We start from the raw sequence: 27,115 nt of genomic DNA, 5'->3' as shown, positions 1-27,115 counted from the left end.
AAGGAGAAGGAAAAAGAAGCAGAGAGCTTTCTCTTGGGGAGGCTTTGCCTTTCTTCATTTTGAAGGAAAAAAATCTTCCTCAGGGAATTCTACCTGTATCTATCTCATTGTCCAGACAATGGCATGTGGACATCCCCAGGCAGAGCAAAATCAAGTATCGTGGCTTTTTAGATTTCTGTATGCAGATAGCAGGGGAGAGAGAAGTCCCAAACACAGTATCTGTTATTTTGGTTAAAGATGCTGAGTTAATACTTCCCAGAAGAATCACTGGGCTTTTGTAGCGGTGCTTAAAATATCAGCATTTTCAATACAAAGTCAAATCTCAAGCAGAACTCAAATGTGTTTGTCTTTGAATATATTACCCAAAATTTAAGGTGTGATTTTTAAAGAAAAAAAAATTTAGGTGGGGATGTGAGCAAAAATTAAGAGAATTGAATCCACAGTGAGGAAATAGGACTTTATCACCCAACTTCAAAGATCACAAAAATGAGCATTTTGGCATTTTGACTTTTAACAGAGGGAAATAGAAGACAGAGAGAGAATGATGTGTGCGTCTGGTTGTGTGTGTGGTTGTATGTGTACCCATCTGAACTTCAGCTAAGTAATAAGAGTAGTTTTCAAAATGTTTAGTTTGGGATCAATAATGTCTTTGCTTCTTTTTTTTTTTTTAAATGCTAACATCTTATATGTAAGGAGCAGGTGCTGCCATTTGTAATAAACTGAGATAGGAAAGTCTATATATTGCCTTTAGTTCTCTCGAATCTGTAGGGGGATTTCAGTGGGAAGTGGAAGCAAAACTCCACAGGTCAGGACACATTGCAGGTGGAAAGGCGTGGGTAGTATGGCAAACAGGACACCTAAGAAAAGTTACACAATTCACCATATAATTTGGGGGTGATTTGCCTACTTTTTAGAAGCATTCCCAGTAAATCTCAGAATCAGAAATCCCTAGGAACTGAAACAGATCCAGCTTTGTAAACGACATTGGGAGTTTGGCATTCCATATCTTCTTTCCTCCAGCCAAACTTTGACTTTCCCTCTCTAACATCCTTCTGCCTTTCTTTCCTCTTCCCACCTTAGCTGGGTCAGGGGTCCTTTCAGGCCTAATCCTGAGCAAACAGTATCATTTGGAGCTAACTTGCAGTTTCAAAACTCTAAATAGACTTCATTATCATGCAGGAGCAAATTAACCTTTGTAAGGGCAGCTTGCTGTGGAAAAGAAAGGAATTACTCAACTGTTACCGCATCTATTTTCCAGCCACTGATTTGTGCCTAATAATATGAGTTTTGAAAGTAAGCAGCTTAAGATGGTTTTGGAAAAGATTGCAGCTTATGATGAGGTGGCTGAGTTCACAGATGTCTGTATCTATAAGAGAGTCTTTTTTCCCAACTTCTATGGAAGCATTTATGGAAAATTTTATCCTGTGTCTCTCAACAATGTGCTTTGTATAACCGGGTAGGTGCAAAAGATTGAAAACCTTGGCTGACAAAAGCTGATGGGACCTTTAGCAAGTCTGGGGGCTGATTGGTGGGAAACACACATCACCTGCTTTGCTTCCCTTTGGCCATCTCCACCTGTATGCCCCAGAGGCATCTCAAATTCAAGACATCATCTTCCCCCTATCTCTTGCTTCCTCAACAAACATGCCTCTCTTCTGCTGGTCTTTATTTATGAGGATGTCCGCATTATCTTTCCAATTATCCAGCCTTGAAAAATCAGTCATTTTTGACTTTTTTCTTTTCTTTCCCTCAGTCTAATCAGATTGTCAAATTCTGTCAAGTCGATCTTTGCCACCTTTCTCAAACCTAACCCTTTCCATTCCTGCTGGTGTGATCTTAATTAGGGTCTCTATTTCCTTTCATTTAAATGATTATGTTGGTTTCTTGCCTGTGCTTCTGTGTAGTGGTTAAGATTGTGGACTCTGGAGACCTACTGCCCAGGGTCAGCCACTTATCCCTTGTATGGTTTGAATGCCACTTAAATTCTCTTTCCGTCTCCTCATCTGTAAAATGGGGATGCTGATAGTATTTCAGAGAATTGTGAGGATTACTTGAGAGTATTTAAAGCATCTAATAAAGCACTAAATAAATGTTGAGTACTGAGATTATTAGATCATTCTGCTTTCATTCTCCACCTATTCTTACATTTATTCAACTCTAACTTTACCAGATTATCTTATTAAAATACCACTCTATTCAACTCATTTCTAAGCTCAAAATTTTGCCAGTCATGCACATTATCCACACTGGATCACAGGAACTCTCAGGGCACAGAGCTATGCTGGTGGCTGTGAGGGGCCATGGGATAAGCACACTGTGTCTACCTGCAGCCTACATCTTGGTCAGTCACATGGTTTATAGTTTAGAATATTATTTTGATGTTAAAATCAACCAATGTACATGAAAGGCAGTAGGCAACATAATTATATGATTTAATGATAAAATGAGAGATTGCACATAAATTTTGTGTTCATGGCATGTGGCCTTGGCCCTATGGAAGTGGGAGTCTTCTACTGGCAAAGTGCAAGAAGCAAGAATGGACAACTTCACAGCCTGATTTACAAGACCTTTGCAATATGATCCCAACCTATTTTTCCAGTCTGTTCATTCCCAGAATTCATTTATATAATCCATAATTTCATCAAATCAGACAAGTTGATGTTTCCCATATGTGTCTCATGCTTCCTCTGTCAGTGAATGGACTTAGAAGGTTCCATTCTTTCCAAGTTAAAGGAGTACTACTCCTTTATACCTTTCAAGCTTAAATTAGAGGTCAAACAGTAACAAAAAGGCTTCCATAGTAATATCACACCCATTCATTAGTATAGAACACCAATACTAATAGTGATGATGATCATTAATGGCATTAATGATTAAGCAGGTTTAGCAACTTAACCACCTCCTCCAAAATTCATACATCATTCCATGTCTTGAAACTGGGGCTTGGTGATTAATCAATAAAGTGTGATAAAGAGCATGTCTTGAGGTATGGAAGATGACTTAAGCCAAAGCTTAACCCCTTTTACAGATAAATAAAACACATGGATATGTTTCCATTGACAAAATCAGCAATACATGTGAGCATTTATCAAAGGACTACTGAATTTTTTTTTTTTTAAAGAAATAACATTTTGTGAAGGAAAAATATCTCTGAATGGTTTGAGGGCAGAAAAGCTTGGCTGTGTTTGATTGCAGACCATCACAGTTATAGTAGTGATTGGCATGAGGCCATTTTGGGAAACCTTTACAGGTGTCTCTGCACTTCTAAGTGGTGTAGGCTGGGACTAAGTCAGGTAAGCCTCTCTTACAATTATGAGTATAGATGCTGATGTTGGGGCATTTGAGGACTTAACTGGGTGGGGAACTTTTTTATGATTGTGTGATTTATCTCTTACACTGAGATAGCTGTAGTTTAGTTGAGAAAACCTAGATAGACCCATTTCTAAACACTGTTCTGATGTCAACAAATTATGTTGCCTCAGAAATTTGTCTTTCTAAGTTATAGTTTCATCATACGACAAACAAAAATAATAATGGGGATATGAGAATTGAATGAGATGATATATTTATATATAAAAATACTGTGTAAGTTTTACTGGACTTTCCTTATTGGTGAGAGGACAATAATAATATATTCCTTCATAGGGTTATTCTGAGGGTTAAATGAAAAAGTCATGCCAAACATTTACACGGTGTTCAAAATTATGGTACTCAAGGGAATAATTATCAGCCATCATTAATATCATCATCACTATTAGTATTCGTGTTCTATACTAATGAATGGGTGTGATATTATTATGGAAGCCTTTTGGTTATTGTTTTGCCTCTAACTTATGGTTTAAGGGTATAAAGGGATAGCATTCCTTTGATTGGACTTTTTTTTTTTTTGGCAATTGAGTCACACTCTTTGCCCAGGCTAGAGTGCAATGGAATCAGCCTAGCTCACACTCCTGTGCTTAAGAAACCCTCCTGCCTCAGCCTCCCTAGTAGCCAGAACTACAGGTGCCCACTGCAACACCCAGCTAATTTTTCAATTTTCAGTAGAGAATGGCTGTTGCTCAGGTTGGTCTCAAACTCCCGAGGTCAAATGATGCTCCTGCCTCAGCCTCTCATAGAACTAGGATTACAGATGTGAACCACTGTGCCAGGTCAATTTTGCAAATTCTTCATCTCAGAAGCTGAGCACTTAGTTATTAGAGACTTTGACAATTATCTTTTGTTTGCATATTTGCTTTGTTTATTTTAAAAGTCTTTTACAAATAAGTATCTAATTAGCTCCTGCAAACAGCCCCAATCATTATGCAGAGCAAAAGTGAAAATCACCAATGGGAGATGGACAAACTGAAGTGGCGGGCATTGTTCATTGGCCATAGTGGCACAAAAAGTTTAGGATGGGTGCATGGGCTCCCCCAGCCGCTGCACCAGAGACCTCTCAGCCCCCCAGAAAGGCCTCCACCTATCCACACTCATCATTTCAGGCAACCTCTTAGAGGAAAGGAATGAAAAGAACATAGATGCCTCCTAATTCTCCAGATGCCAACCAGCGTCCAAGTACATAGTTGGACTTGATGACTCCCTCTCAAATTCACTTTTAAAAAAATCTGAAGACATCTTCCATGTTATTTCTTGATGAATCCAAATATAGCAAGAAGATATATTCTGTCTGAAAACTTTTTTGCAGCATGAGTGTAGAGACTCCAAAAAAGGCAGTTGAAACTTCTGCAATTGCAGGATTTACACAGAATAGTAACGGTGATTATCTCTGGGTGGTGGGATTAGATGTAATTTTCCTTATTTTTTGCTTTTTTGCTTATCTGTACTTTCTACCTTTTTTTCCTCCTTATTACATTTTATGTAAAAATAGTAATTACATTAGGCTAAAAACAGCACCACACTTTGGAACTCGTATACAGAGGGTGCCAAAAGAAGTGCACATTTTAAGAAAGGAAAATAAAACTGTATCAAAATTGTAATACTCAATAAATGCCAATAATGAAAGGTGAATATGCGTCATGTTGAGCACTTCCTGTAATCACAGAACTCAAAAGTGACTTGAGTATTACAAACTTAATGCAGCTTTTTCTTTTCTTAAAATGTGTACATGTTTCCGTGGCCCCCCTTTGTATGTTTTCTCCACTCACTATTTTGGTGACCTTGTAAAAATTTGCCTCTGTGTTTTTCAATTTCCCTACATATGGTAGGGATTATAATACACAGCTCGTGGGTTTGTGGAGCGATTAAAAGAAATAATATAATGTAAGGAACCCAGCAAAAGATAAAGGCTCCATTAATAGATTCACTGGTCAAATGTGGTGATGTGCGCCTGTAGTCCCAGCTTGAGGAGACTGAGAGAGGAGGATCACTTACGCCCAGGAGTTCGAGGCTGCTGTATGACGTGCTTTGCACTCCAGCCTGGGCAATACAACAAAACTCTGTCTTGAAGTAAATAAATAAATAAAATAAACACCCATATACACATATCTACCACTCCCTTAGGTCTTCTTTCTCTACCTTTCACACGTATAATGATTTGGGGCTAGAAAAAAATGTCACTGATGGCTCTAAATGCTGTGTGGAAAAACTGTACAGATTTACAAAAACAACGGATTAAATGCTTTAAGGTGACAAGCTATCCCAAATCTCAGTTCTTTTCCCCAGGCCCCAGGCCCTGTAGAGACTGAACCTGGCAATGGGCAGAGAAGCCTGGACAGAGTATCCTGGAAGGATACTCTGGGGAGTTATTGTTTAAAAAGTTGTCCTTGGATCTGAGGGGACAGACGAGAGGGGCCTCCACAGTCCTCTGGGCTGCCTTCTGGGACAGGCCAGAATTCTGGCACCTCAGAGTCCCCCGTCTACTTGTTTTGGCTCTTATTCACAGCACTCTGCTTAATAGGAATAGGCAGCCTCTAGTTCAGAGCTTGGGCTGAGTTCAGGCAGCTCTCTAATTGGCTTTTGTCATTCATTAGGTATTTCTTTTCTTTAAAGTCGGCGACCTGATGCCAGGTTGTGGGGAGAGATTCTGTACCACGTGTATCTGCTTTGTTGTTCTCCTGGTTATAAACGAGGTGATGTGGAGGCTCCTCCAGCTGCGTCCTCCGCTTGGCTCTCAAGTTCAACAGAGTTGGAGGCGGGTCTGTTTGGACCGGAGGCTCTCACCTCCCACTTTCACCTTGCAAACTGGGAAAGCTCTGGTGACCATGCCTGAGGAACTAGCCTCTTTCTTCTTCTGTGCTTAAAGCTAAGGGCTTCCTGAGCTGGGTCTTGGATAACGAAGGGGCTTTTTCACCCTGGCGAGGTTTACCAGTGAGAAGATGGGGGAAGGTGCTGCAGAAAAAGTGGGCACAAAGTGTCCAGGACGAGTTTGCTACCCCATAGACTCCTCCATCTTGGCAGGTCTGGAATAAACTCATCTTCCTCCCAACTTGCACTGATGACTGTGGTTTAGGGCATCATTTCCTTCCCACTCGCTGAGGAGGAAAACCTCAGGATTATACATAGAAGGGTGGGTGATAGCTCTTCTCAAAGATCTTTGTGAATAGAGGTTAAGATCCTGTTACCTTTGACTCTGGAGTCTATCTTCTTCCCTTTTTTATTCTCCTTGTCACTGTACTGTTTCGGGTCCTCACAATTTCTCTACACAGAGATTCCTGCCTGTTTTCCAGTACTCTGCACTCTGCAAAATCTATCCTGTCTCTCAAGTTCTGACCATTTAATCGCTATAAATCAAAGGCAAGGCCAAGTTTATATCTCTTCCCTTATTAAAAGCTTGCTTCAGTGCCCAGTTGTTTACACAACAAGGATAAATTCCTTACCCTTGTTTTAAATGCCTTCTACTACCTGACTCTGATTTCTTTGTCCAACCTTTTGGTGGGCCTCTTCCCCATAAAAACTGAGTTTCAGCCACACTGGAATGTTTAACAGTCACTGTAAAATGAATTAAAATTTCTTCTGGGCATTCTATATGAGGTGCTGAGAAAAGAAAAGAGAAGAGAAAAGAGAAGAGAAGAGAAAAGGTGTAGTTGGATACATAAAACATATGAATGTCTCCTTAACAGTTTTCCTTACTCACCAGATGGTTATGCCCACAAAGGACTGACTGGTGATTTTAAAAACTGAAGTTTAAGTTTCCAGAGAACAATAAAAGTGAAGAAGATTTGGAATCAACATTCCTACACTGCATTACCTATGCAGTTATTTGTAAGATACTATGGAGGAGGCAGAGAGAAAAAACAAGCTCTCTTTTGGAACCATTTCTAAATTATATAATAACAAGACTTATGGCATATTATGACAATATAAAACATGAAAAATAGTATAATTTGTGCTTGGGGCCCGCTTATTTCTTGAGTGGAAGAGATTGAACAAAAGTTGAATGGAAATGATAACATTATTGAAACACTCTATAAGGTTTTTGTGGATCTAACTGGGAAAAGCATACTTCTAACCTACTCTGTCCCCTTTAGAGATTTCAAACTCCTGGCTCCAAGCAATCCTCCTGCCTTGGCCTCCCAAAGTATTGGGATTAAAGGTGTGAGCCACCACACCCTGCCACTCTATCCCTTAGAGAGATGGTAAGTGGGCTGTGGATTGATCATAAGGGAAATTTAGGCCTTGAGGTCAACAGACCAAAGACAATACTTTAGTAATTTTACATAGGCTCTCTGAACTTCAATTTCCTTATAAATTTAGAAAATAATTCTGCTTTACAAGATTGCCATTAAGTGTGTAGACAGTGAATGTGAAGATTTGTAGACAACAGATGCTCCCTTTTCTATGCCATTGACAATTACTCAACACTTACAACATCCTCCCCACCCCCACCCTCGCCCCCATACACACACACATATGCAGGGAGAGAGAGAATTTCTTTTTCACTTTAGAGCAGGAAGAAAGTGGTTAAAGACTTTAAGCTTTAGGACAGTCCTCACCTGGGGTGAGGAGGAGACAAACTCCAACACCTTCCCACATGCATTCTCTGATGCTGTGTGGGTCTCTCCATAACCTTTCCCTAATCTTCTAATGCCCACTTCTTTTTTTCTTTTTTTTTGCATTTTTTGGCCTGGGCCCGGTTTGAACCTACTACCTTAGGTATATGAGGCCAGCGCCCTACTCCTTTGAGCCACAGGCGCCGTCCCGAATGCCCACTTCTTCTTACACTTGCATGTTCTAGTTAAAATGCCACTTCTTGCAGCACCGGTTGATCCTCAAGCCCAATGAGGAGTCCCCTCCTTTGTAACGACAGCGTCTCTTCTCCTGGTTTTCTCCTCTCGTCTTAGAGCACTCAGGCTTTGCCTCGTAGGCTGAGCCACCTGACTGCAGAGGCGCCTCTGAGGAATGCTGTCAACTCTGGGTTTTGAACATAGTTTCACTCTGCACACATTTGTTGAACGAATAATGTTGTTGCTAAGCTATAGTTCAATAATTTACATCTTTTAAGCTACATTGTCCCTGTGGCTTTAAATAAGATTCATTTTTGTTTAATATTCATTAGTTGACATAAATTCTATTGAGCTTGACTTAGAGTATGCCAAAAAGTCTTGGCTTCTTTGACCTTCGAATTATTATGAAGAAGCTGCTTTAATATTCAGAGACTCAATTCTTCTCTGCTCTCTGTAGAAATATATGGGGATGCAGCGGATGAAGGCTTCATTTGTACTGCAAGCATCTCTAGGGGATTGTATATACATGCAAATTTTAATTTAAATGATTAAGTGTTCCCAAGAGTGCACCATGCTATACTAGGCACAAGGCAGGGCTAATTAAAAGAATGTCTTTCTGGATCTCACATTAATATGGATAATGCTTATAATGCAAATAGAATTAATTTGCCAGACACTGACATGTTCTGCCACCTCCTAATTACGTTGTGGAAAGATGATATTTTTAGTTTCATTCTAAATAATATCTTTTTTATTCATTTTAAACACATAGAATATTTTTTAAGCTTCGACCATGATAAAGAGGTTGTATTTTTTGTTTGTTGTTTTACTGGTTTGTGGCTTCATATCTCTTAATTCAGGAAATATTTCTAAAATGGAGGTACACTCTACAATGAGTTGGTAAATCAATGTCTGTCTTACCAGGATAAAACACATCCAATTCTTCCTGCTTTTGCCTTGAGCATTTTGCCTAAATAAGTTGTTGGGAGGGTTTGTTTTTTCTCTGCCTTATAGGTTCTGATCAAAATCTTTTTTATGAAAGATCCATTGCCAAAGGTAGAATTTAACTCTGAGTTATATTTTCCGTGCCTAATTTCTCCAAATTAATTAAAAAAAAAAAAAAAACAGCCTCTTCACGATGTCTTTTAGCAGCAGCATGAAAAAGACTTAGAAATGAGAAATTGTTAAGTGTTGGCAGCCTAGTGAGTCTAGTCATGGTTGTCTATATTAGAAGATACGCAGCCTCCAGAAGGAAAGGTAATGTTTTCATGGCATATTCCAGTTATCAGATCACTGTTGGAGTATTGTTTTCTTTCTTGGCCACAAACTTTAAAAAGGACATTAGAAAACTAGAGCATGTTCAGAAGAAGGGAACGTGGCTAGTGAAGAAATTTGGATCATGTCAAACATGGAGCGATTGAAGGAGTTGGAGGTTTGTTGTAGTTGGTGTTACTTTTAAAAAATAAAACCATTTTACACCTGTAATCCTAGCAATTTGGGAGGTTGAGGCAGGAGGATCACTTGAGCCTAGGAACTTGATATCAGCCTGAGCAACATAGTGAGATTCTATCTCTACAAAATACAGAAGAATTAGCTAGGCATGGTGGTGCATGCCCGTAGTTCTAGCTACTCAAAGGTGGAGGCAGGAGGGTTGCTAAGCCCAGGAGTTTGAGTCTGCAGTGATCTATGATCATGCCACCACATGCCAGCCTGGCTGACAAAGCAAAACCCTGCCTCAAAAAACAAATAAAATAAATAAAACTATGCATATAAATATATACATACAGATGTACACATATATAGAGAGATTTTATGATAAAAAAAGTTTATCATTGAAAACATCTAAGTAATTTCTAAACCTTCCAATGGTCTTTTTTCTTAATGAAAAATAACTTTTCTGAGGACTTTGATTGAATTTTGCCTTTACTCACAGTTCACTGATAGATACTCTGCTGCTTAGATTCCTCTCTGTGCCTTCCACTTGTCAACCAGGACCCATGCCCATACTTTAGACAGCTCTTCTTTGGTCCTTCTCTGGCTGTGCTCATCCCCACAGTGAGAGGAGCCCTTAGGACCAAGGGGATTTGCCTGCCTGGAGGCCACACCACTCGTCCCAACCCTCAGCTACTTGTTCTTAGGTCCAGTGGAATCAGGATCTCCTGGGAGCTTGTTGTATGTACAGAATCCAGAACATCAAGCCCACTCCAGACCAACTGAATCAGACCTTTTTAAAAAAGATCCTAGGGGATTCAAATGCACCTTAATGCTTGTGAAGCTTTGCTCTAGGCCATACTCGGAGCGACTGAAGTAGTAAAATTCTCTTGCCAATGGCCTTGAACCTGTTTTCAGAGCCTATAGTGGGTTCTGAAATGGGTCCATCCACCACAGAGCAGTCTGTGTTGCCAACTGCCATATACTTAGGGCAGAGGTTATCATTTGGGGAGTGGAACTGTATATGGAAATTGGAAACATGGCTAGTTTTTCTCACTCCTATAAAAGCCTGCCCCACTGTGGGACAAATCACTACTTCTGGGAGAAAAGGAGGGAGGATCCCAAGTCTCCATCTGTACCGTTGCTCTGGGCTTGGGTGGTAATTCAAAGCTCTGTGGTAGAAGTTAATCTTAAATACAAACAAAATCTTAAAACCCCAAATTCATATGTATGCAAAACGATATTATTGCAACATGATGATAAATAAAAAACTCCAAGGAAATGTTAGCTCACTTACCCCAAAGTCAATATACTCTGTGGAATGTAGGTGAATTCGTTCTATTTCAGGAAATGTCTGGAATTTTTTGACTTTGCACCTAGTTTACTATTTTATGTGATTTTCCTTCCTCCTTCTTTAAGTTTCTAATTTGGCATGTCCTAGTGGGAGCAAAATAATCTATCGGGAGTACAAGAGAACACAGAAACTTCCTTCTGATTTACTTTTCAGAGTTCTGCTAAAGAGGTGCTTTAAGCCTACGATGGGACATCACAGGGACTCCATGTGCAGTCCTGTTGCAATTCTGCTACGCAGGCATTCTTGTGTCCATTTTTCAGATGAGGAAAAAGACTGTGAGTGTTAAAATGACTTCTCCAAAATCACAAGTAATGTAGGTGCTAAAACATGAACTCACATCTGCATCCTCTGAACTCTCTGACTTCTTTTACTACATCAAAGTACCTCATGGGAGTTCACTGTACTACCCATGGTAAGTGGATGAGAGCCCGCTGGACGGGGATGGGAGGGGCCGCTGAATAGCCAGCTCTTGCTGTACAGTTTGGTTCACATTGCCCGTAGCCCAGAGGGGCTGTGTGCACATTAGAGATGTTTTTGCTTTGTCCACATAATTTACTAGATGAAATATAATAAACAAACTCCCTCAGGAAATGCTATCATGAACTTAAAGGGAAAAAGAAACAGCTCTGTATTCCACATAATCTCTTGAAATTTGTTCCATTTCAAGATCCTCCAAAGTGGAGCAAGCAGAAGTGTTTCACCCAGGGATGTGGCAGGAGAGGCCGGGGTTCCTGAAGCACCAGTCTGAGCCCTCTGCACTCACCCTCATCCCTAGTGGCTTGGGTGTTTCCTTAAGGGCCATGGGGAGCTGGGCCAGCAGTTTGTGCAAACTAGTCTGATCATGCATGTGTGCATGTTAAACCATTTACTCTCAATCTTCCTTGAGAGGAAATGGAAACAGAGGAGATTCAGAAAAAATGGGTTTCTCGGAAGAGGTGTTGTGTCTTTGTTTTTTTAACATAGTTATTCTGTACATGTTGAAGCATGGTTATTTGGGGTGCTCAAAAGTAACTTCCCTTTATGAGAGGAAACAGAAATTTACAAAAACCTGAGGCCCATGTGATTTGTCAAATATCCCAGTAGATAACAGAGGGAATTGCCTCAAAATATTTCCTTTTTACAGTGTGGAATTTTTCTTGGTAACTCTCCAGGGGTTGCCCTTTCCTCTGTCTACCTGACAACCTCGTGGCACAGAAAGGCCTCTGGGGAGACATGGGATCCCGGGATCTGCATGAAGATGCTTTCAAAGCAGTGTCACAGACTACCTGGATGCACAGAACAACTCTTTCTGTCCTGGGAATTTCTCTAAAAATCTTATTTTTTGTACACTTCAAAATTGATGAAGGGTTTCTCTCATCTGCCTAAACAAACAAGAAAGACTTTAAAGCTTCACGTGTAGACAATGCGATTGGGAAGTATGGACCAAGGAAAGACAGAAGCGGCAGCAGCAGCCAGGTCAATCTGGTCTGAGGAATGAACATTTCTGTGTTGTTCTGAATTGTATTTCTTCACAGTAGAGACCGCAGTTCTAACTCATCTCCAAACTGTTTGACCATCTACTATAGGATGCATAACGTGGGAGCAATGGGCACGATTCAGTCAGGGGCCCTATTCTGGAAGAGATCACAGTTTATTTGATGATTTAAGTTATACAGGATAACTTCTTACTGGCCACATTATCCCAAGTGTTGTAAGACAGGCTCAGCAAGTTGAATTGTTTGGTTGGAGCCCTAAGGAGTTGTGGTTTTGAAGAATGGAAATGTGTGCTAGAACCTTAGTTGAAAGGCTTTGAGTATCAAAGCCTTGAATCTGCTTCTGAACTTGGTAGGCAACTAGAAGTCCTTTTAGTTTTCTGAGCTGGTTGACCAAGCACTGGAGAGAAAGGCAGGGAGTAGATTACAGTGCAGGTGAAGAGAGACCACAAATCAAAAAAGTGATCTGAGGGTCGGGCATGGTGGCTCATGTCTGGAATCCTTGGTCTCTGGGAGGGCAAGATGGGCAGATTGCTTGAGCTCATGAGTTCAAGACCAGCCTGAGCAACAACGAGACTCCATCTCTAAAAACAGCCGGGTGTTGTGGTAGGCACCATGTAGTCCTAGCTACTTTGGAGGCTGAGGCAAGATGATCACTTAAGCCTAGGAGTTTGAAGTTGCTATGAGCTATGACGCCATAGGACTCTACCAGGGCAAGAAAGTGAGACTCTGTCTCAAAAATAAATGAATAAATAAGTCATCTCTAACATAATTATCTTTAGCTGTGCTCCCTGGAGAACAAATGACTGATTGGTAAAATGCTGCTTTTCTTCCCTGTCCTGTATAGGCATAGCGTACCATGGAATTACCTGGGAGTAGGATCAGAGAGGCCTAAATTCTAGTGCCAGCTGTACCACTTAGTACCTGATGGCTTTGCACCTCAGTTTCCCCATTGATAAAACAGAAAATATATACCCACTTGTGAGTTTGCGGTAAGGACTAGAGGTAATGAAGGTAGAGGTCTTACAGTGCCGGCACTGATTAGTCCTTGATGTTATGAGGGGATGGATGATGACATCTTAAATATACGGGTTATCATTTCCATGAAAAAATAATACGTACTCATCATGGAAAGCAAGAATTTTTAAAAGAAGAAAAATAACATCATAGTTACATCATCGCATTAATATTCAAGTGTGTTTCTTCTAATCCTTTTATATAATTCCCACTCAGGTGTAGTGCCGGGGTAATGAACTGAAGCAGCGGCAGGCCTGATGCTGTCCTTCTTACGAACCCTGCCTGTTGCCAGATTTGCTTTGCTGTCTGTAAGGAGAAGAACTGGGCTTGGAGGAGATAAATCCTAGATCCCTGCCTCTGGCCTTCCATCACTATAGACAGTGCCAGTCGGGCACTGGAACCTGAGCATTGCTAGGAGTGAGCAACCCCGGCCGGCAAGGCCTCTAAATGTTCCCTTGGTTAAGCAACACTGAGATCTCCTCCACATTCACGCCTTACAAGTAGAGCTCAGGGCTCTGGGCTGGAAGTCTAGATCAGAGTCCTAAATTCGGACCAGTAATATTGGCTGGGACCAGTGTCAATCCCAGTTTTCACTAGTTCCGCGTCTCCATCCGAATTGTCAGGTAACAACAGTTTTAGGAAGAGTAATGAGATAAAGCAGGAGAAAATGTCTCGTGTTGTTGGAAGGCACTTTACAGCCAGCAAATACCGAATGCCTATGATTTATCAGGCACTGTCAGAGATGTCACATTTTTAATTATATTGAACTCTTGTGGTTTATTTTTTAGAAAAATCTAACTATTCTCACTTAACAGAAGACAAAATTAACCACAATTAAATCTGTTGAAGATAAAAGTTATATTTAATATTTCTCTTTTCCTCTTTTGCTTCTGCTACCCCCCCCCCAAGTACGTGGTTTTACCCTCTTCCTTGTTTTCCCCTTGTTACTGACACCCAGTGGGTAGCCGGCAGATGCCCAGGCTCAGCCCCACTCTCTGCCTTGTGCTTCATTCACTTCTGAACACACAGCACTGCTTCCTCCTCGTTCTCCAGTTTTGTGTCTGGGAGTCAGAGACGAATCTCCTCAGTTAATTAAACCATTCCCCAGGGTTCCCAGGGGCTCCCCACTAGCTCTCACTTTAGGATCAGGCTGCTGCAGACCGTTCCTTATTCTATTCCACCACCACACCTGCCCCGGCAACTGCTACCAATGTCTGGGTAGACCCTTTCTACCTGTGTCTCTCCATCTGCTTCTTCACCTGTAGCCCAGTTGGAAATAAATCTGATCACCATGAAAGTACAAACCATCACAGCATGTGGCACATGCAGAAGTTTTCTTTGCGTGTGCACAAAATCCTGCCCCTTTGCTCTCACGATTGCCTCTGTCTTCACTGCACTTAATGCGGTTCCTTTTCAGTGGCCTTCTTGATATATCAAAATCTTCATATCCACCAAAGCCCAGGCAAAAGGTCCCTACTTTATAAGGCCATTAGAACTTTCAAGGTCCTTGCATAGTACTTGATACAAATTTGAAGATTAATAAACATATATTGAAGGAATGAAGCCTTCCTTGATACTTTTAACTATAAGAGATTGCTTCTGCCCTTGAATCCTCATTAAAATTTTACCTAGAACTATTATTCTAGACTTTATGGAAGGATACTATTAGGAATTTATGTAAAATATTGTCATTTAAAGTAAGCACTGAGGCTGGGTGTGCTGGCTCATGCCTGTAATCCCAGCACTCTGGGAGGCTGAGAGATTATAGGTTCCAGACCAGCCTGGGCAAGTGTGACACCCCATCTCTAAAAACAGCCAAGTGTTGTAGCAGGTGCCTGTAGTACAAGCTACTCAGAAGGCTGAGGCAAGAAAATTGCTTGAGCCCACGACGCTGAGGTTGCTGTGAGCTTTGATGCCATGGCAGTCTACAAAGTGAGACTCTGTCTCAAAAAATAAAATAAAATAAAAATGAAGTAAGTGTTCATTATTGTGAGAGTTATACATGAAAAGATTTGAAGGAGATTTCAGGACATGGGGCTTCTTGTGAAGAATATGACACTGCCAGTGTCTGCCAGAGTGTGACTCCAAGAATGACAAAATTTCACATCATCACCATCAATGAAAAGAAGGTTATCATTTTTAGTCTTAAACGCACAAATGTTTTATTTTGGCAGACGTGGACTCCACATAGGGCATTTAGATGCTCATGATTTCTTCGCCCTTATACGAAGTTATTGATTATCAGCTTAACTATTAGATTTCCATTTGAATGCCATCTGAGGAAATGAGACCAGACGAAAAGGGTCTGGCACTTGCCACTGTCCAGCTAATATGCAGAGACTGGGGTTAGGTCCAAACAAGCTTTATTTGTCAGAAGGCCAGCAATTCTAGAGAATAGTCAGAGTTGTCTCTCAATTCTGTTCTGCCTCAGTTACAATCATAATAACTTTTATAATGAAATACAAAAAAATCAACCTAGAAAATGTTAACATTATCTGACAGGAAATAACATCAAAGTAGTATCTGTCACGACAATGCAAAATGTTAAACAACAGAAAGGTGATTTTCACTTTAACAAAATATCTAAGAGAATCATCAGAGAAAACATCATATCATCAAAGTAACCTTTACTCTACCAGTATCACAACACGCATTGTCTGTGTGTGACTACATCCTCAGAGTCTCCTGAGATAAACATCCTCGGAATCATGGAGAAATCTTAAAATCCTGGAAAGTGTGTGGGGAAGGCTGAGCAGACTTGCTCAGCTAGACCGCTTCAGCTCAGCTTTTCAGATTCCATCTTGCAAGCCACTTTTCTGGCTTCAGATACCAAAGCTTTTTCTATAAACTGGCTTCATTTTTCTTATTAGAAATAACCCAAGAGGGAGAGAGGACATTTTTGTTTATTTGCCCATGATCCCAATAGTAATGTGTTTGTAGTTTCCCTGTCAATAGAAGCTTAGGAAAAGCAAATTAAAAGAGCAGCTCGATTCAGGAATGTTGACAGCAGCAAGAAATGGCAGGCTGATGGTGATGGAAGAGACAGCTGACATAAGAACTAATAAGCTCTCCAGTCAAGAATTTTTTAGAGCTTTAGGCAAATAGTCTCAGTCTTCACATTCAGCAGCTGCTTTTGTAAAGAGAAGCACTAGAGCAGAGAGAAGGAGCAGAGAGAAGTTTTATCAGGGTTTCGAGTATTAATTTGAGTACTTTCCTAGATTCTAGTCCATGTTTTGGTTAAGTTAAGGAGTCAAGGACATAGGACATAAATGATGAATAATAATAAATCCCTTCCAGGTCTGGAAATATGGAGGTGTGTGATGACTTCTATTAAGTAAAAAAAAATAATAATTATTTTTAGTAGAATCTGTTTGAGAAAATAAGTATGGTAAGTTTTAGAATGACTTCCATCCAAATAATCCACTCATACCTGTTCTGGGAAAAAGAAATATTTCTGTGTGTTATTTGAATGAAACCCGAAGGTAGAAAACACTCTTCTGTTCTGCGCAGTCCAGTGTGTTGGCTAGGAATGAGGTTAGACCGTCTCTAGAAACTCTTCAATCCAATATATTCATTATTTTACATGTAAGAAGGGAAATGGGGGCCCATCAATGTTGTACTCAGGAACGTGGTTATAAATGCAAGAAGTACAACCAAATTTTATTGGCTGCCAATTCAGAGATCTTATTACAGCAACAAGTAGCATTCTAAAACATGAAATAATATGGCATTCACATTCACAGACTTTCTACTCATAACTTGGTCTGTGATTCATTCATCTTCATTAAACAAAGATTTATTAAGTGGTTTCTCAGTACCGTGTTTTTTTTTTGCTTTTTTCTTTTTTTTCGGGCATAAGTATCTGCTGCACACACACATGCACATGTGAACATTGACTCGTGAAAGCTTAAGTTGGACCTTTGGTCTGGAAACTTAGTCTTCTCAGCCATGAACATGACCGTGTCTAGGACAGGCACATCTAAAATTTCCCAAGCACATATAAACACCGCACTTAGGCCTCACAGCCTTGGAGATACCATAGCTTTTTTTAGTACCACTTTTTAAAATTATTCATCCTCACTTTCTCTGAATTCTGCTCTTGAAAAAACTCTTCTTCTTCAGTTTAAGGTAACTTTTTTTTTTTTTTTCACCTTTTTGGAGGAAAAACATTAGGACCCAGTAGCCCTCCAAGAATTTCTCATATTCATTAAGTTATCTTTTGGCTTTTTGTATAACCCCAGTATAATACAGATTATGATGGTCTTTCAGCACAGACCTTAATTTATTAGGGGTAAGGAATTTAGACCTTAATTTCAACTACTTGGATTTACAGATGAGCCCCTGGGTCCCACAGAGAAGAAGTGAAGGGTTCATACCCAACAAATCAGTGGCAGATCTTCTTTAAAATCCAGTCCTCCTAATTCTCACTGAAGGTCCCTACCCTGCTGCCACAATGCCCTGGAATCCTCTGTGCACGTTGCTCATCAGTTTAATTTTTCACTTCCTCTCTCTCTCAAGTAATATAACCCATAGAATTTGTTGGTTACCCCTGTCAGTAAATGGTTAATCTCACGGAGCTGTAGGCCCTGGAAACTTCTGGGAGGGAGCCAGGTGAGCAAAGAGAGCAGATAAAGGCAGCACCTGCCCATGGGTTTGGAACAGCCTGAGGACACGGAGCAAATGTAAACACATTCTGCAAATCTTATTGTCTGACTCTATGCCAGCGTCTTTTGGGTTCTTGTCATGGAAAATATTTCCTCTGAGGTCATTCAATGAGCAAAGGAGCATTGAATACCCGCCTGGGTGCCAGCTCTGTCCCTGCTTTTGTCCAGATTAAATAAGCAAGGGACTAACATTTCACCGGCCTAGAAGGCCTGCTTTTCAGCTATATAAGCTGTAAGGTAAGAAAAAAGGAGACGTTAAGAAAATCCAGTGTTTTGTTCTGAACTGCTCTCTCCCCTTGCTGCCCGCCTCCTCCCCTGCGGCCTTCCTCTGTTTGCTCACCCATACTTACAAGCACACGCCCTGCGTTTAGAGCAAGAGTTAATGTCTGTGTTTCCTCATAAATCTCAGTTTGATGCCCAGAGCTATGTTTTTAATTCTGTGGTGGAGCTTTGAGATTTGAGATGAGTAGGGAGGAGGGGCAGCTGGTGGAGGTAATCATGGAAGCCACCACCTCTCCTTCTGGGAAGCTCAGCATTTTCACTCAGTTTTCTGAGCAGGTAGTTTAAATGCCTTCACAGAGAATCTTTGAAGGCCAGGAGAAGAGGGGAATGGGGAATCAGGCAACAGGAAGCTAGCTACATTGTCCTGTGTGGAAGTATCCAGGGCTTCTCTCTGCGGGAAAAAGAATACATGGAATGAGCATATTAAGCCAGATGGTGACTGGCTGGTATAATTTGTAGTTCAGCTAAAAATGACTTCAAGAAGAGGAGTCCTTCTTGACAGAAGTAATTTCTCGTCTTACAAACCTTGTTATTGAAGAAAGTTTTCCCTCTGTTCAACTTGAGGCCACTTTTTGTAGTAGCAAATTCAATTTGTTTTTTATGATTGTGTTCTTTGCCATGAGTATAAGTAATTTCTTCAGAATAAAACCTCCTCCTCTCTTCATTACCTCTTTACTTTTATGGGTGTAGAAAGCAAAACATCTATTGGTCTGCTATGATGGTTTAAAGTAGTAATTTCTTTAGTCTTCCACCCTGCCAACAATGGGGTTTGAGTACAATTCTGAGTCTGAGTCACTGGGCAGAACATGTAATTAACATAACTAAAGGGAGAACCAGGGGATCTTGGAAAACTCTGGTCCTCAGTTATATAGCTATAAAATAAGACATTTGAAAACTGACCTCTGTGGGCCTTCCAGCTCTGATATTCTAGGATCCTGAAAATCTCTATTAAAAACCCGCTTCTTACACCACATCCTTATGAAACCGTTCCTCTACCTCTACCTCTTTCTGGGAGGCTCTGTAATTTATCCAAAATGAAGAATACATTGCCCCCCAGACCCGCTTCCACTACTTGTGTGAAGGGAGGCCAACCCCAGCTGTTTTCCTAGAGAATCAAAAGTCGGAATAAAATAAGTAGTAATAGGTGATCCTCTAATTCTGTAATGAGACTTGCTGGTTTCTATCTGTACCTTTTTCTGGTCTTAGAGAAATTAAAATCTGGGCCAGAGATCATTAGATCACGGACATCCAGAGTTCAGGGTCTGAGTCTCATGCACTTCTCTGCCCAATGCACATACCCGCTGCACGTGTGCTAACTGACTGGTGAAACGGAAGAAGAGAACTTAGAACTGCTTTAAGCAGCCACCCATGAGGTGTTTTAGAAGGTCATTTTTAACCCATTAGAAAAGGTAATTAAGGAACTAGGCTTATTCAACTGAAGACAAGAGAACTGAAGGGCTGGTTTAAGCTACCAGAATGGAATGGAAGTCTGTCTGATGGATTTAAGAGCAAGTACACAGGCCAATCACATGAGAAGGATCTTGGGACTCCAAATCTGGTGGAAGAAGACAGAAACAATAGGTGAAAACAGGTACAAAACATACCAGCGCTTCTCTGTGATAGAGGTTCACTTCCCAGCTTCTGTCTATGTTCAGGGATCATGGCCTTTTCTTCATCCCCTCTTTATTACGTTTCACTAGTGGTTCTTGACTTCATGATCTGATTAAATCTCAGTTTAGCTTCTAAACTAAGAATATGCTTTATCGTATTTCTTGTCACTACATCTATGTCTTCTAAAGTGGCCCAAGAATTACTACATGGGTTAAATAAAACAAAAAATATAGTCTTTAACAGTAGACAGTAGGCATAGAGGTACATAGTAGGCACTCAAAATATGCTGGTTGGACGGTGCCTTACAGCACACAAGACATATTCTCACCCACTGATCCTCCTGTTTTTCATGAAATTGTTGTTATCTAAAGATCAAGAAGGTAGTGTGAAATGCCCCAAACACAGAGCTAGTAAAAGCCACGATTTACACCCAGCGTAGACTTCAGGAAGAAAGTTGCCAAATCTTTCTTTGCTTAATAATTTGGTATTCATCATCTTTATTTAGGAATGTACCTACAATTCAGTAACCCACCAAAGCAGCTCAATGGGAAAGATGGAGTCTTCTTACCTCAAAGATTACAAATGTAACTTGTAATTTTCCCCTTCACTTTCATTGCTACCTTATTTTCCTACAATCTCATAACTTGATAATATTGAGTATATATAAAAATTCATAGTTTGTTTTGCGATAGAGATTTTCAAACAAAATTTCTGTGATTATAATCACAGAGGATCCCTGGGCAATTCCCCCCCCCCCCCCAGTGTATGATGGGAGACTCTTGAGAGTGTGCTTCTCACTTTGTGTCTGTTTGAGAACAAGGCTGTGCTATGTGACAGGAGGCCTTACCTTTGAATGTACTTTGTAGCAGTGGCCTAAGATGGTGGAAAGACTGAATAAGGTCACAGGAAACCAACTCATCTTTGTCTTATACCTATGCTTTGGAAAAGCTCTGGCATTCTCTGAGTCTCAGTTTTTCTGTCTATCTACAGAAATTAGGCATAAGATCATAGCTTCTAACAGCCCTTTCAGTTCTGACATTGTACAGTTTATAAATCTTAAACTCTAGTCTACCAAATAATGGCTGGCTGTTGCTTTTATGTGTTTGTAAGATATTGTGGTAGGTATTAAAGTTTCCCAGGAATGCTGGAACAGTACTTGGTGTGACCTCTGTAGGAGAGGATGTATTCTATCAAAAGGCAGTTTGATGCCTCTAAAGTAAAGAAACCTTACCCAGAAGCTTCTGATGGAGATTGTATGCCCTTCACTAGGTATATGTGAGTGGCATAATGACCATGGCTGCCTATACCATTCACATAGAGTTACTGAAGCCATGGATGTCACAATCTGGAGACCCTCTAAAGAACAGACAGGAAGTCATAATTTTTCTGAATATGAGAAAATATATTTGGAAGAGCCAGAAAGAGAAATGATTCAGATTCTAAAAGAAATTCAGAAAGAGAAATGAGTTTGTCTTTCATCACAATGTGTTCAGTGTCAAAACCAAGACTCAAAGAGAACTGAACTACATGGGACAACCTGTGCACTGCACTCTTTAGTCTATTGCCTCTTGGGACCTCTCTCATTGTGAGCCCAAGTTACTATTAAAGACAGTATTTTCTTACCATAAAGGCATTTACAGTCACCACGATTGCCCTGATGACGTTCGGTAAAAGAGAAGATGATAGACTTTCATACACTCTGATACTACAGGCTTTGCTGGAGGGCAAACTAAAGTGAATTGTCACTTTAGTTTACCTTTGAAGAGATTACTTAAGTTTAGATTTGTCTTCCTAGATTTTACCTCAAGCTCAATAAAGAAGTTTGGCTAAACTTGTGTATTTAGAAATCTACTGCATCTCTGAGAAAGGTCATTGCTATGCTCATATTGATTGGTTATTTAGAAATCTTGATTTTCATGATTAAATTTCACTTAGGGTTTCCTTAAGACAGAAGAATATAATGTGTACTTATTAGAGAAGCTATCTTGGAAGATTTTCATCCCCTTTGGATAAAAACAAAATTGCACCCAGCACATGAATTGACGCATGAAGCAGTCAACAATTATATTGTGCAAATTATTTTAACAGACTCAGTCCGGAAAACTCTATTAGCCAGCACACATAGAATATTCATTGAGTTTAGGGTTTATTGGCAGGCCAGGGGAAAAAAAGAAGAAGAAAGCAAAGTGCAGGAGATAATAAATGTCAGTACAGCAACTGAGAAGGAGAGGGGTTAGAAGGAAGTTTTAGAGACATTCACAATATTTTTCTTTGTCTCTCCCTTTTCTTCTGTTTCTTCCTCTTCTTTGTCCTCCCTTTCTATTTTTGGGCAAAAGATTAAGTACAGAAAAATCTGGATTTCAGCTTTCAAATATAATCTTCAAGAATCTGAGAGCTGGCCAGCAATGTGTGCCAGACTGTTTTCTTACTTTCCCTTTGTGAAAAGAAGCTCTAGGATCAGCCAATTGGGGAGGGAGGTGTTAGATGCATATGTGTGAAATTGTGTTTACACACATCTCCACATGGATAAACATTCAGAAACCACAATAGCATTCCCAAAGGAATCCTTCCTTAATACAGGAAGTGACAGCTTTGTGAAGGCACCACAATTAAGCTCCCGTTTTTCATTCTAGAAATCCCAGGATTTAATTTCTAGAAGAAATAAGATCTCCACACTGTTCCATGGGACTGTTTAGAATTACAGACAACTTAATTTTAAATTATTATTGAATGCAAGGCACCTGAGCTTGTCTTAACCTCCAGGCATCTCTTTGCATTCAGAGAGGTCTAAAACCACAAACCATATTCTGATGGACATGTGCAAAAGAACAGGCCACAGAAATGAGTTTTGTTATTCAATATTTCACGTTCCTCTGCCACAACTTCTCTTCTTCTCCTCCTAAACTGACTTTCTCTTACTCTCCACATGGGTTTATTAAATAATCAGGCCTTGGCCATGCCAGATGGTGGCTTTATCCCACTGACTGTGGATGATGGCTGTGAATTTAGTGGGAAGGGGCAAGCACAGTCTCCTGCAAGTTTTGACATGTTCCTTGTGACAATTTCACTGGATGGAAAGTGTGCAGAGAGTAAAGGACCAGGAGATACAGAAACTGAGGTTACAGGGCATTTTGAATTGGTCCCCACCTCTTTAAAAGATCTTTTTTTTTGAGACTTAGTCTCACTATGCCTTCCAGAGAGTGCCGTGGCATCACAGCTCACAGCAACCTCAAACTGTTGGGCTTAAGTGATTCTTTTGTCTCAGCCTCTCAAGTAGCTGGGACTACAAGTGCCTGCCACAATGCCCAGCCATTTTGTTGTTGTTGTTGTTGTAGTTGCCATTGTTGTTGGCAGGCCCCCAGGCTGTGCTCGAACCCTCCAGCCCCAGTGTATATGACCCGTGCCCAAACTGCTGAGTTACAGGCACCAAGCCCCCTTAAAAGATCTTATTTGGGAAGTCCCATGTCTTTTCTTGGTCAGTTGCTTGTGTTCACTGCTTTGTGTTATGATGTCCTCTCCTTTCTCCTTAAAACTGTCTTCCACATTGGCTGTTTCAATTCCTGGCCCTGACACATTCTTTCTTTCTCTTTTAACTCTTATCATAAAAACATTGGTGAATTCACTGTTTATTATTTATATTTCTGTTCTTGAGTACCAGATTCACATTTCCAACTAAATTTTTCCATATAGAATTCTCAAAAAGACCTTGAACTCATTATGTTTGAAACCAAATAAATCCTTTTCTACTCACCCCCTAAATTTCCTTGAACAATTTAACTTGGTGGAAGATAAGCACTTAATTTGGGCCAGCAATGTAAAGGCTGACTAAAGTATTCTTACATTTCTTTTGTTACCATTTTGTTTCTGTTTTAATCTAATGGAAGACTCCTTCCTTGTAGGAGACAAGGAGAGGGCTTTAGAATCTACTGGGGCCATCCAGAGGAGCAGTCCATCTTGTCTCGCTGGAATCCGTGGTCCACTGAGGTTCCTTATGCTACCTTCACTGAGCACCCTATGAAATACATCAGTGAGAAGTTTCTCAAAATTTGCAAGGTAGGAGAAAGCTTGGGCATTGCTCTTAAATTATCTTTGTTGGTGGAACCATGTAGTTGGTGGAGTTTCAGAACATGTAATGTTTAAAAAAAAATACAACCTGGGATTTATGTAGATAAAAACTTTCATAGATTTATAGAACTTTTTTTTTTTTGAGACAGAGTCTCACCATGTCACCCTCAGTAGAGTACCTTGGCATCATAGCTCACAGCAACCTCAAACTGTTGGGCTTAAGTGATTCTCTTGCCTCAGCCTCCCAAGTAGCTGGGACTACAGGTGCCCACCGTAACACCCGGCTATTTTTTTGTTGCAGTTGTTTAGCTGGCCCGGGCTGGGGTTGAATCCTCCACCCTTGCTGTATGTGGCTAGTGCCAAGCCTATAGAACTTTTTAATGTAAATATTCATTATATTTATTTTTATACATAACATACTTCTTTTTCTTCCTAATTTTGTTTTTTGCTTGCCTATAGGGTGTGTAGACTTTTCAATATTTAATCAAATTCTTATTATTTTATTCAAGAAAAAAATGTGGAATAGTACAAAGTACAGTCAAATATGGCTCCGTCCGTGGTCATGCTTGATAAGTGGCTTCTCTGCCTGGGCCTTGGTCTCACTTCTAAAATGGAGGTAATGGACACTGCTCTTCCTCCCACCCTCACTGGACTTTCATAAGATTAAATGGAATGATGTGTATAATTATTTCATGATGCATAAAGCAATCAAAAATATCTTTATGTCTTTAAATCTCATCTCCTCAAGTAGATTTTAAACCCATTCATTGGTGGCAAGGACAGTCTTCCTCTATTCTCTCCTCTATCCTCTCATCTCCCCTAGGTATTTTAAGCAAAGCAAAGGCATCTGAGGGAGTCAGTTGGGAAAACTGTCAGAGCTGAAAATGCTGAGAAAGATCAAACTTCCTATTTTCAACAAAAGCAGATATGTACCTCAGAATATGCTGATAGGCCTAGAAATTCTTACCTTCTCTGTTCTTTTTATGTTTATCTTATCAGTAATTCATTTCAGAACATTACACCTTTTCGTTTGCTGTAAATTCAAAACCTGGCAATCTGCATCTGAAGTCCTTTTGTGGTTGATGAGCATACATACATTTCTTGGGATATTTTAAACACAACTATTCATGCATGTATGTATTCATATATACATTTGTTTGTGGGGGGGTATGTGTGTATGTGAAAACAAATATCTCAAATTAGCAGGTCCCCTGCTAATTTTATTTTATTTATTTTTTTGCAGTTTTTGCTGGGGCTGGGCTTGAACCCACCACCCCCGATATATGGGGCCTGGTGCCTTACTCCTTGAGCCACAGGTGCTGCCCTCCCCTGATAATTTTAAAAAGGATTTGAGGCAACATATATGTGATTTGAGGCTAAGTGAGGTCTTCATTCGCCTCAACTCCAGTATGTAGGTGAAGTTGGCTTGAAACACATTCTACTCCCAGGAAAAAAATCAATGGTCTTCTCAAGATGTATGTAAATGTTTTCAGAGGCTTATGGTGTCATGGTTTACCTCTGGCTCTAACCTATTTTTGGCATAAAATTAGTTCAATATATAGATCATATTGCTCTTTATGTTATATTCCTGTTTCACAATTTCTTAACCCAAGCATCAACATCAGCCCCTAGCCTGATCTTACCACCGAAAGCCAACAAAACAAAACAAAATGAAAACCAATGAGAACAGCAAACAATACTCACACAAAGGCGTTTTTTGTGAGAGTGGACTCCGGAAGAGCTTCAGGGAGGCAGGGTAGGCTTTGCACTTGTGTTCATGCCCCTAATTTCAAATGCAATATCAGACTTCCCTGCTTATGAGAATTCTTATTAGCAATAATACTCTGATACATTGTTCCACGATCTTCTCTCTCCTGCTCTTGCCCTTCCCTATAATCCTTTAACGAAGAGCAGTTTATGTTTCTTTTTTTAACACCTGTTAATCCAAGTCAAAGAGCTTAACAATGTATTTTTTATTTCCCTCTATTAAAGGAAATCTAGTTTTAACTGTTAGAATAATATATATTTTTGAATCTATACATATTATACTTTATAGTAAGTAAAAATAAAATGCGGACTGCCATGGTTATTACAGCTATCACTTCCTGGGCCAATTTGCCTCTTATTCCTTATATCTGGTATATTAGATACTTATTTTCTGAATATCCTTTGCTGGGAGAAGTTCAGGGTGAGGGGTGAACTGCAGAGAAATGCTATGGTGTCATCCCAATACCCAATAGTGCTTTATCTCATTCCACTGAATGTAAATACAATGAAATAATTTCAAAAGGAATAGGAAAAGTAAATATCAGAAGGGGTATGAAATAATGATTCTCCCAAATACCTGTGGATGTAGTTAGTGGACTCTGGTATTAAACTTTTCCCTGTCTTTCTTATTGGGCAAAGACAAAAGGAAAATTATGTTCAGATAGTTCTTACTGTAAGTACCGATAGCAGGTGTGAGGCTTGTGCACATATAACATGATCATGGTGGATGTTGGTTGGTTGTTTGGTTGGTTTTTAGTTAATGAAACTACTTTTTGGATCTATTAGGTATACTTATTTAAGGATTTTCTCCTCAAATTATTATTCTAAACTCTTTTTTTTTTCCTTCCTGATAATAGTCTGGCACTTTCATTTGCCAGGCTATTATTTATTCAAAGGCCACCCCAAGTCTCAGCTCTCTAGGAAAACAAATGATCTCCATCTGGAATGTGAGATGATGAGTCCTTTGATCCTGTTCCTTGAGTCTTAGTTTCTCTTTTGTTGTTGGTTTTTATGTCACAATATTATTTGTGTTTAGGACGTTCTCCAAGATTGGCTTTGATTAAGACCCAGTTACCTTACTGTAAAAGAATAAATGAGAAGAGAGATAATTTGGGGGATCTAAAGTCCTTTTAATGTGAATATTTTGGCATCACATAAGATTTTAAAAGGGTGTTATCAACTGGTTTTTCCATCTCTCTTATAAATGAAGTAGGAAAAAGTAGAGGAGTAAGGAGAAAATGTCTAAATCAAATATCTGAGGCAATTTAATTCAGTTTAACAAACCAATTAGGG

The 27,115-nt window shown here is 39.9% G+C and overlaps 1 protein-coding gene across 2 annotated transcripts in view; it reads left to right on the top strand.

Annotated features, from left to right (window-relative positions):
• Positions 1-27,115, top strand: part of TPRG1 (tumor protein p63 regulated 1) — a 178,236-nt gene that overhangs the window by 142,663 nt on the left and 8,458 nt on the right. For both annotated transcript variants that reach the window (XM_053565335.1, XM_053565334.1), the window contains exon 5: positions 23,890-24,043. In XM_053565335.1, coding sequence (XP_053421310.1) covers positions 23,890-24,043 — 154 coding nt within the window. The remainder of the gene's footprint in view (positions 1-23,889; positions 24,044-27,115) is intronic.

This window comes from Nycticebus coucang, chromosome 16 (assembly GCF_027406575.1).
Source record: "Nycticebus coucang isolate mNycCou1 chromosome 16, mNycCou1.pri, whole genome shotgun sequence".
NCBI classification, from domain to species: domain Eukaryota; kingdom Metazoa; phylum Chordata; class Mammalia; order Primates; family Lorisidae; genus Nycticebus; species Nycticebus coucang.
The sequence above is the reverse complement of the archived record's forward strand: the minus strand, read 5'-3'. Positions and strand labels throughout refer to the sequence as shown.